General features: G+C 32.2%; 2 protein-coding genes and 1 long non-coding RNA gene across 4 annotated transcripts; all 3 read right to left on the bottom strand.

The window, feature by feature from the left end:
* Positions 1–35: 35 nt before the first annotated feature.
* LOC111698673 (uncharacterized) lies at positions 36–4321 on the bottom strand. Its single transcript, XM_023469071.1, has 10 exons — positions 4279–4321; positions 3939–4117; positions 3461–3515; positions 3288–3345; positions 2359–2430; positions 2255–2294; positions 1748–1884; positions 1251–1329; positions 378–446; positions 36–317 (listed from the first exon to the last, which is right to left on the bottom strand). The coding sequence occupies exons 1-10, from the start codon at positions 4319–4321 to the stop codon at positions 36–38; spliced, it is 1014 nt and encodes a 337-aa protein (XP_023324839.1).
* A 13-nt stretch (positions 4322–4334) lies between these two features.
* LOC111698655 (uncharacterized) lies at positions 4335–7677 on the bottom strand. The gene is made up of 5 exons (XM_023469046.1): positions 7587–7677; positions 6825–6883; positions 6296–6347; positions 5491–5539; positions 4335–5119 (listed from the first exon to the last, which is right to left on the bottom strand). Exons 4-5 carry the CDS (start codon positions 5522–5524, stop codon positions 4677–4679), a joined length of 477 nt encoding a protein of 158 aa, XP_023324814.1. The 5' UTR covers positions 5525–5539; positions 6296–6347; positions 6825–6883; positions 7587–7677; the 3' UTR covers positions 4335–4676.
* A 594-nt stretch (positions 7678–8271) lies between these two features.
* LOC111698653 (uncharacterized) lies at positions 8272–11252 on the bottom strand. Of its 2 annotated transcripts, none has more exons than XR_002764578.1 (5): positions 11069–11155; positions 10438–10517; positions 9605–9639; positions 8802–8843; positions 8272–8572 (listed from the first exon to the last, which is right to left on the bottom strand). It is a non-coding gene; the product is annotated as an uncharacterized LOC111698653 (long non-coding RNA). The 2 variants fall into 2 exon arrangements; XR_002764577.1 differs by having other exon boundaries at positions 8463–8572; positions 11150–11252.
* Between the last annotated feature and the right edge of the window lie 95 nt (positions 11253–11347).

Below are 11347 nucleotides of genomic sequence, written 5' to 3'. Positions count from 1 at the left end.
GAATTTATAAGAATTAAAANAAAACTCAAGAAAACCTATGAAACTTTCTTGTTCTTTCTTAGAACAAATGTTTGTGGTTCGTGAATGTGGATTATCAAATTGGAGAGAAAATAAAAATAACGATTATGATTGGTTCCTAGTCTAAGTTCGACGAAGTTGAATGCTGAGAGATAGCTTGAGAGGAAGCTGGTAGAGTTGACCAGGCCGAGGAAATCTTTCGATACCATTTCAGAGGAAGACGATGGGTAACTCACAGTGGAGGAAACTTCAAAATTTCTGCGCGGCATTTCGCTTCGGATAAAATGTATCAGCTTGTCCTAAAAAAACAAAAACAAAAAAATATTTTTTAACCTTTTTTCAGAATAAAATAAGCTTACCCTTGAATCCTTGAGAGTAAGGCCTAAAAACCATAGATCGGGTTTGATCGCACTAGCTTGAAACATATCCTGCAAATCACGTTATGATGAAAAAGCTTACAAAATTGATCAGTTTGTGAATTAACATGGACACAGTGGTTCTTGGCTAAACCTTGACGACTGTTTAACCAAACAGATCAAAATTTCAAACATTCGGATATTTCTGTGTGTTTAAAAAAGGTGAACAATACCTTTAATATCCTGCTGAAAATGAACCTGAAGTCATAACACCTAGATTTTTCTTTGGCAATCATAAATATGCAGACTGCTGAGTTATGATCACAAGTCTCAGAAAATGACACCTAGGGAATTTTAAGTAAATCCATTTTTAAGCGCTTTTTAAGGTCTAAAATCAACTGTAACTGTAGTTTCAAGGGTAAATCAAGCTTTTTCAGTGTTTTTAAAAACACTTTTGAACCCGCAAATGGCTGGGTCCCCAAATTTTGAAAATTTTCTTTAACAGTTATATGGTATATGTTATAGTAAAAATTCAAGACCCAATGTGAACTGTATGACTACCTAAACACTGACTTAAAGGAGACTTTTTGAAGCGAAATCAATAAAAATGACATTAAAAAAAACTTTTTCATGCCGTTTTTAGACTGCCAGGCAGTTGACTTAGGGATTTGATTTTGTGCTGCAAAGCGTCTTATGGCTGTTTAGGCCATTTGCGATTAAAAAGATTTCCTGTAAAAGCACTTGATTTCTGAAATTTCTTAAAAACGGATTTATTAAAAATTCCCTAGGTGTCATTTTCTGAAAATTGAGATAATAATGCATATTTCAAAGAAAAACTAGAGAAACCATGATTGTTCCTTTTCAGCAGTGTCCTACCCTAGTGTTGGGTGATGAATGAGGATTAGGTTGACTACAGATCCCTTTAGTTTCTCTGCACTCCTCACAGTATCCAAACCTAAGAATTAAAGGGACTCTCAGCGTAGTTTTAAGTGACCCTCTATGCAAAGATAGCAATGCCCGATTTACAACGATACAATGAGAAATTATCAGAATTTATCACTTTTCATGTAAGGAAAACATTATTGATCAGATTAAGGTTACCCTTGAAAATCGAGCATTGCCATCTTCGCATGAAGGGTCGCTTGAAATTAGGCTTACACTCCCTCCAGCATATTTTGGGCAATATGTTTCCCGAGATTAACCTTCATAACTAAAGCTGATTTCTAAGCTTTTGGGGAAAAAGATTTTTTATGATATAATAATACTCTATTCACATTTTATTATTTACAAATGTAATGAATTATAAATTTACAAGCTTAGGATGTTTATTTATCTCTATCTTAATCAAAAGTTTTGGATTCAAGAAAAATTACCTTTGGCAAAGTTTATTCCAGAGTGGAGTATCTGTCTCCAGTCTGTCGAGTAGAAGATATTCGTAACAATGGAAAATATGATCTCTTCGTCTCATAGCGTGGGAGAGATGAAGAGGTTCAACACGAGATAAAAGAACCTGATTTTATGTAAATAAATATATTATCAGCACCAGTGCTAAGGATCCATTTGATTTTGATGCAGATCCGGATCCTGGATCCGAACTGAAAAAAAAATAGATCCGGATCCAGGTCATGAATATTTCTTTAAGATTTACTGATTTTTTAAACGGAAAAAGAATTTTCGAATTATTTATCTTCTTTTGTGGCTTATTTGTATGCTAAAACTCGATGGTTAGAGATATGAATAATTTTGACAATCTCTCTTTTTCCAACAGTTAGGTAAGCAAAAAGAGAAAAATTAGGGCCAGGTCTCTTGACCTATTTAACAATCAATAATTGTCTTGTCCGTTGGGTTGTTTGTTTGTATCCAAAACTATGAGAACTAACCTGTTTGTGATCAATGGATTGTATGAAAGGTTTAGAGGTCCTGAAACAAAACAAAAATTATAAAGAAAGTTTCACAGAACATTTTTTAAAATATTTTCCAATACCCTTGTTCTGCTGGGTCCAATCTTCTAGTAAAGGAAGACTCCAAAATTTCGTCCACAAAGTCAAACCTTAACCTAAACAATGCTTATATGCATTATGACAAAATAAAAATCTCATTTCTACATTTCCAACAGTGGTCAGTGTTTTGATCGATACAATGAAGACGACCTTTGGATTTAAGTTTTAATGTAAGCTTTCATCATATAACACAGAAGATTCTACAATAAATTACTGCCAGGCAATGTAAACATTTGGGAATACCAATAGAGTATCCTAATTCCTATTAAGAGGAACATGGTGATTGGTGATCTCATGGTATTATAATACTAAAAAGTAAACATATTATTAGACAACATTCACCAAAATCAATATTGGCCAATATGTAAAAATAAAATACAGAATGATTTTTTGGTTTAATCAAACGTGTCTGGACGCCAAATGTTCACCTTAATATTGTGTCCTCTGTGAAAGCGGACTAAAACAAGTCTTACAATATTCAATCCATAGTATACTGTGTAGTGTGTACAATCCATAGTATACTGTGTACAATGTACATGACAAAGTACGTACTATGAACAAATAAGTACTGTGTACATTTTGCAGTTCGCAGGCAGCCATAAAAAAAGATGACATATACCTTTGGCTACAAAACATGTGTATGATGTATAATGTGTATCTATGCTGTTAGAAATAAAAATTGTAAGTAGTCTTCATTGTATTGATTTAAAATATGAAATAAATATATTTGATATATACCAACAAAATATGAGAAATTCTAGATTTTTAGCCTTTCGATTCTTGTGCTTATTTTAACTGATGTAATAATGTTCAACTTTAAAGTAACATCTTTAAAAAAATGTTAAGCTCACAAAAAAGAGCGATATTGGTATAAGTGGTAACTTATCTTAATTTTGATAATTTTTAATCCTACCCTTGGCAAGCTGCGTGTAGCTTTCTCCAATCAACAGGCTCTACTGGGTCTTCAGATTCTACAAAGTATTAAATTTTTTGGCAGGTTTAGCATCTTGAATTGAACTAGCTGAAGTGTCACGCGTGAGAGAAAGTTAAAAAAAATATAGAGAATTTTTGTCGTTTCTGAAATACCTCGTTCTGTTTGGCTGGTTTCTATAGCACTTCCTAAACTAAAATCGAACTCATCCTAATTACAAATAAAGTTGATAAAAAATATTAATATAAATCGACATAAAGTTTAATTAATTTTCGAATGTGACTTGAGCTTGAGCATACTACCTGAATTTTTTATCTTTTATTACGTTTTAAATCACAGTCACCCATTAGATTCAACCAAGATAGCATTCCCAATCTTTCCTTTCTAAAATACACAAGGTTGAAATTTTAAATCTATTTTTTTAAACTCTTAGATTCTAAATTACACTGCACTAAAATGTTTAAGATTCATTAAGAACTCACAATGGTATTTATGAAATCTATGCTAGTAAAATTAACAATATTTTAATAACTGTACACAATACACATGTTTAATAATAAAATTTGAATCTCGGATTAAATACAAGGAAATAAAAGAACTACCTTGAGGATGATTTTTTTCTCCGTGATAAACTTTGAACCTCTCTAGATGACAAACTGTTGATAACTGTTTCCTTTGGGAATCTTCTAATGGTTGATCTTCTGTATGAGATTTAAGGTTGGAGAGATCAAGTTCAGAATCATAGATCTTTGGTCTTTGTCGGTGCTGAAGATCATAAAAACTATCATAGGACCGAGGCCTCAATTCTGAATCTAAACAAAACAATGGCTTGAACTTATTGCATTATATTTAATTGTTTAAAAAATGAGTTAATGAGAGGGGGGGTTAAGGAATATTATTCTAGAATTGAGCACTTTAATAGCCTCAGGATTGATTTTAATTGGTTTAATTTATTTTAGATTCATTACCATACCTTGACATTTAGGCCAATAACACCCAACACAACTATTATCCATTTTGTAAATTCACTCTGAAAGTAAAATATTAATAGATGTGTGAGACATAATATCTTTTTCATGCTCTACGTTTAGTAGTTTGATTTAAAATGCACCTATCTCAATGGTAAGGGTAGGTAAGAGACGGGGATGGGATCATAGTTCTTGGGTCTTCAAGAGCGGCTACATCAAATATAGCGTTCTTGGCTTGCAGTTGGCTTGGGAGTAATTAAAAGCAATGGCAGAAGGCCTTCCTACTATTTGACAGATCTGGCATGATTGTTTTTGGTATAAATTGTTTCCATATTGGTGAAATGGCAAACGTTTATGCTCTGAATGCTGCAAGCCCGACCTTGTCGTTGTCTTCAAAGGAATATCAAGAAAATATTCTAAATGTTGTAGCCCTGTTAGCTTCAATGTCATTAAGATCCCTGATCATGCTACCAATGTGTTGAAAGATCTGTATTTGGAGGTCTTTAAGAGTTGTATGCCCAGTCATTAGATGGCCAAATGTTTTATTAACATGAGAGGGAAGACGAGGATCAATTTTTTCCAGACACCAGAGGACAATAGTTTCCTCGAAGGTTGGTGACACCGTTTCATCAGATTCCAGTTCATGGTTAATTTGGTATTGTATTCGATGTCCTCGTTTTTTAAGGTTCCCCACGATGGCAGCTCTAAATTCTCTGTAGAAGGTTTGATAGTTAGTTCCACTATTATATTGGTGTTCGCTGACTTTAAGAAAGTGAGTGGTGGGGTTCTCTAATCTGTGGATTTGTATCCCTAGGTCCTTTGTCACATCTGCCACGGCATTCTCTCCTGTATATACTGTAATTGGTACCTTTCACACACTTAACGTTTTTTTTTTTTTATTTGTTTTAAAAATTATTTTTGTACGTTTTGGTAGCTGAAAGTGAAATTTTAATAAAATAAAATCTTTATTCCAATATTAATGCAAAACGATATCAAAAAGATTTTCATATTTAATTTAGTTGACTCTTGAATCAAAATATTATCAACTATAAGTGATTTATGGTTTTCTTCAGAGGAATATTTTAACACACCACATGTTTAAGGCTATATTGCATGATTTTTTTAAAATCATTTTGTAAACAATGTATTTTCAAAATTTACTAAATTCATAAGATGAGTTCTTAGTCAAAAAATGCAATAACTTGTTTCAAATTTACCTTTTTTTTCTTCCAACAGTTTCTTCTTTGTCATAGCACAGCTCACCTTCTGTAGAAATAAAATAATAAATAATCAAGATTTCACCTATCATGTCTAAGGTTGAGCAACTAACGGCAAGGTTTTGAAAATTACCAGAAGATTCTGTTTACGAACGGCAAAATTTATTAATTTGAAATTTTTTTTGAACGAAAATAAACATTAATTAAAGAATGAAAATAGAAAAGAAAAAATTGATCTTTTTTTAAGATAATAATGGGGACTTTCGTTACTTTTTCTGCTTAAAATTGCGTGACCTACAATTTATCTATTAAAGGGACAGACCGGCTATGTAAGTTAGTTGAACAGTAGTAGTTGAGTAGTAGTTAGTGTTGTGGACAAACTCTTTAGGATTCATTTGAGATATATAGAATTTTTTGAAGATCTGTAAATCCAAAGTTTGAGCGCAAAGTTGACGTTCAAAATCGTACTTTTGGGTGGATACGTTTTCAAAATTGCTTTTTTTAATTACAATAAAACGACGACAAAAAATGTAAACAAAATTCTACAGTAAACTAATTAGTTGTTTAGGAATAGGCTGAGAAAAAAAAACTAATCGTATCGTCGAAAATAAGTAATCTTATTCAATTATGAGTTTCTATAATCTCTGAATTATTCCCAAATTTTTATTGAAAAGACGACATTTGAAGAATGTGTAGAAATCTGCGAATAAATTCATAGAAAATAAGAAAATCAAACGAATCCTTTGACAAAGTTACTATTTCAATATTTCTGAACTTACTAACTAAATGTGACTTGTGAACATACCCTCTTAGTTGTTCTATCATTAGGTTTGTTCTTTGTTAGCTTCTCTACAAGTCTAAGTAAAATAATTGTACTATACAGCAAAAATATAAAAACTATGGCGAAGATAAATAGTAAATATTCTAGGCTCTCATGCGATTTTGTGATTTTAATCAGTCTCAATTTTTCGGGGGTTTACATCCAAATGTTTGCTTTTTACATTGTCATAGTTAAATCAATTTTATTTTATTTTTTTGAGGTTTTAGAGTTTTCAATGGTGGATTTTTGAAATTAACACTTTTTGAAGAAAACCTTTATAATACTGACTTTCAACGAACTTTGCTCTGGGTTGTGTGAGATTAAAAATATTGCAAGCACAATCAGGCAACCCGTTTTTGCAGACAAGCGATGACAATAAATGGATAATTTGAATTATCAAAAGTCTTGCTCAAATAAAAAATAATTTTTTAAATTAATTTTTCAAATTTACTGAATCATTTTCTTGTTAAATCTTTTATAATTTTAAAAGGGAAGGTCAGAAGCTTCCACTTACTGAAAGGCTAATTTAGGGTTGTTGGTTTGCTCTAATGCGGCTTGAACCAGATCTTCACTCTAAAAGTAAATTTGTTATTGTTTGTATTTACATGCACACATTCTTTTCTACCCGATTGAAATTTTAATGATACTAAATTACAGTTTCAATTAAATAAAAACTATTTTTTAATTCACTCCTCTGAGTTTAGTCATAAAATCTCTAATGTATTTAGAACCTCGTACTTCAAGTAAACTTCTCCTTCAATTGAACAAATTTACTTTAAAAATTTTGATATTTAGTCCAAATAATTATTAGTCCAAAGAAACGTTAGAAACGTTAGTTCAATCGATCATTAGTCCAATTGATATGATACCAATTCGATGGTTATGATAGTTTTCAGAAAATGATCAGAGCTGAAAACTTTAGAATGGTGGATATCGAGATTAAGACTTGATCTTCTCTTTTTCTTAATATCGAGACTAATCTAATCTTGTATCCTGAAAAGTGTATAAAATTCAACCAATCAGATTCGCGTATATGAAGCCGAAAAATGTGAAATTTTGCGCGCCATTTAAGATTATATTCAGAAATGGGAGGAACTCTCTAATTTACAAACTGGTTTTTGATTTTTCTCTACTATATCCAAGAAAGAACGGTTTAAGAAGAAAATCAAAAGTGAGTCCATTGGACACTCAGATTAAGTAATCGGGATTAAGGATATCTAATTCTAAAGTGTTCAGCTCTGAACGTATTGAGTTAACTGAATGAATGATATGTTACCGTAGCACTGCTCTGAGGTCTCTTAATTTTTATTTTTACAAATTGCCGAACATCTTCATGATGAATTTCCTTAAAAATATAAATATTAATGATTAATTAGTCACGTATAATGCAATAAAGAAAATCAAGTAATTTCTTGCCAAAAAAAGGACATTTTTTTATGTGTTGTTTTATAATCAATGAATTTGTTATTCCTTTATTGGCTTACTTTCCTGGCAATGTATCTGTACTTTCCTGGCAATTTATCTGTACTTTCCTGGCAATTTATCTGTACTTTCCTGGCAATGTATCTGTACTTTCCTGGCAATGTATCTGTACTTTCCTGCCAATGTATCTGTACTTTCCTGGCAATGTATCTGTACTTTCCAATGTTTTAATTTAAAGCTTTTCTGATCATACTATTCTTCATATACATTCTAATAAGAAATTCAATTTAATGATGAAAAAGAAATAATTAATTATTACATTGATTTATTGACAAATTTATTTTGAAAAATAAGTTCCTAAACATTTGATTAGTTTACTGTAGATTTTTTTTACATTTTTCTACGTGGTTATTTAATAATTTTTAAAAAATCGATTCTCAAAACGTAACCCCCCAAATGGATGATTTTGAATGTCGACTGCTCAAACTCAGTAATTATACATCACTAAACGTTTTATATGACTCAAATGAATCCAACAAATTTTTCCACAATACTACACTCTCAGTTCAACTAACATGCATTGCCGGTCACTCCCTTTAATTGAACTTCATTATTAATAATCCTTCAACAAATTTAACAAATATTGGTAAAAAAATTTCATTTCATTATACAATGTTTTAAAATAAACTAACAATCAAATTGCAATTTTCATCGCTCATAGTTTTTAACCCCCCCCCCCCCCAATAAAAAATACTGCACTTTTTGTAACCTTTATTTTAAAATTTTACATATCATCAGTGCCTTGACTATATACATATCGTCTGAAACCTTTAAAACATCCTAAAAATTGATTAATAAATAAAAAAAAAATTAAACTTGTTCTAATAGACTGTTGTGCTGTGATGTGCTAATTTTTGTGGCAATTAAAAAGTTCGAATTTGCGATTTTTGGCGGTAATATATTCCAAGAATATCATACAATAAATAATCATCTGAGAACAACTAATTAAGAACCGTTAAATAAACTAATGATTTGTTTGTAAATGAGACAGTCCTTTTAAAAAGTATACCTGTATGTATATTCTTAGATATCCGGGTTTTCCCTAATCCACCTTGAAATAAAAAAAACGACCAAATAGATTAATTAATAATTGACGGTGAAGAAGTATATTTATAGGTTTAGAAACAATGTAATTGGCACAATAAAGGATAATTCGTGTGTGCTAAAATCTTATAACTTACTAACAGTTAAGTGTTTTGGACAAAACCATTTGAATTTCTAGCGCACCCCCTTCCACAAATCATCAAAATAGAATTTATTTCAATTATTGCATGATACTAGATAAAAATATGTCCAATCTCCTTACTCTAAATTTGCATCGTGAATGTAGTAACAATATAATCATTTCTTGTGTGGCCTTTTTGCATGCAGACAAAAAGCACTCAATCAAATGCAAGAAATATGTAGACCAGGAATCGTCATATCTGAGGCGTCAAATCTGTGTACTGCAGGAACTGCAGTGGGAGGAGATCAAAACAAAGAATTCAGGGGCAACGCATCATTTTTGAGGGAAAAGGGCCCAAGGGGTGGAATAAGAATATATTGCTATTGTATTTTCCATATTGACCAGAAAGCCAAAAATCATAAGTATTCGCTCTAACTTGGTATATTAACTTGTTTTTTGTTGGACTGTAATATCACATCAGAGCTTTAGTCCATTCCTTTCAACTTCTGTGGGGTCACTGGGCTTGTTTACATTCCTCCCACAGTATACAATACATAATATGCGTATATCTGAGTTGGGCGTTCCTGTATATAGTTCCTTGATCAAATGCAAGAAATAAATTAGAATCATTAATTTGAACTGAATACCTATACTATTTTCCAGAAAGTTCTTGGCAGTTCTCCTAAATGAATTGAGTAGTTAGAGAATTGAGATTTTACCAACAAGAAGCTCAGGCTCTGTGTTTATTAATTCTAACATTTATAATTACGTATTTTCCATTAAAACTTCAAGATCTCTAAATAAATATTGCGGTCCGTCCTAGTATACGATTTTTGGACCCCCACCCCCCTCATATCAGTTTTATACATGACCAACAAGTTTTCAGCAAAATTATTATTATTTATTTGTATTATTTCAAGGTCAGGTTAGGTTAAGACAATTTCTGGACCGAGCGCTGCGGCTAGGATATTTTGGAAGGCCGAGCGCCGCGGCTAGGACAAGCTAGGGGGTCGGGAGCTGTGGCCACATAACCAATTATATCCAAGTGTTGCATGAATTGCATCTACAAAGTTGATAGGAGGAGGGGGGTCCAAATATAGTTTTTTTGCGAAATTAACAACTTTGGAATATCTGAAGAGTACACGTAAATTAAACTGTTTATACATGACCAACAAGTTTTCAGCAAAATTATTATTATTTATTTGTATTATTTCAAGGTCAGGTTAGGTTAAGACAATTTCTGGACCGAGCGCCGCGGCTAGGACAAGCTAGGAGGTCGGGAGCTATGGCCACATAACCAATTATATCCAAGTGTTGCATGAATTGCATCTACAAAATTGATAGGAGGAGGGGGGTCCAAATATAGTTTTTTTTTTGCGAAATTAACAACTTTGAAATATCTGAAGAGTACACGTAAATTAAACTGTACTTACGAAACGTTTATTAAACATATTATTTTTTATAATTAAAGTGAACTTACCAATCCCCGTTAATCTTCACTTTCTGATTTATTGGAATAGACTCCAAAAAAATTATTTCCTGAGATTGATATTGTTCCATCTGAAATTGAGTTAATGAATTCAATGCAAAAACTTAAAAACTTAATTATACATGAATAGCATTATGAAGGGATGGGGGGGGGGGGCTTGGGGCTAAAAACCGGGTCTGTCCTGGAGAACGATTTTTGGAACCCCCCATCCTTACCCCTTCTATCAATTTAGTACATTACCTAGATTTCAACCATTTACATCAAAAAAATTTCTTTTGAGTTATTTCAGGGTTAGATTAAGTTAGGCCATATTATGGGCCGAGCGCTGCGGCTAGGACATGTCGGAACCGACCACTGCGGCTAAGACATGCTAGGAACCGAACGTTGCGGTCAGGACAGACCTTCAATTTCAGCAATTTTCATCAAAATTAGTTTAACTTTAGGGTTACGTTAAGTTAAGTTACTGGGTCGACCACTACGGCTAGAACAGGCTAGTCTCTGAGAAAAGATTTATAGTACTTCTCAATGTTGAATTAAACGTCCAGACGTGTCCCCTCAAAAAATACGTAATAGCATTCAGGCATTCGCGGTTAAGAGATTTTTGTAAATCCAAAAATCTGACCTTTTTGGGGATTAAATCCTCGAATTTTGCTGACAGTGGAAAAAAAGATTGATTGATTGATAATCGTTTATTTCTATATACCTCATTGCTGGTATCTTAAATCTGAAAAAAGAGGAGTAGTAACCAATTTTTATCTCAGATTTCTTGGTTTACAGCGCGAATGCCACGTACAATTATTTATCCTTTTTCTGAGGTGCTGTAAAAAAAATGTTGATTCCGCACAAGATTAGGTCAAACATTTTAAGAAAGAATACTGCTCAAATATCATTTTTAAAAATT

Source organism: Eurytemora carolleeae, unplaced genomic scaffold (genome assembly GCF_000591075.1).
Source record: "Eurytemora carolleeae unplaced genomic scaffold, Eaff_2.0 scaffold300, whole genome shotgun sequence".
Classification (NCBI taxonomy): Eukaryota; Metazoa; Arthropoda; class Copepoda; order Calanoida; family Temoridae; genus Eurytemora; species Eurytemora carolleeae.
Note: the sequence above shows the minus strand (reverse complement) of the source record. Positions and strands in the feature narration are given on the sequence as shown.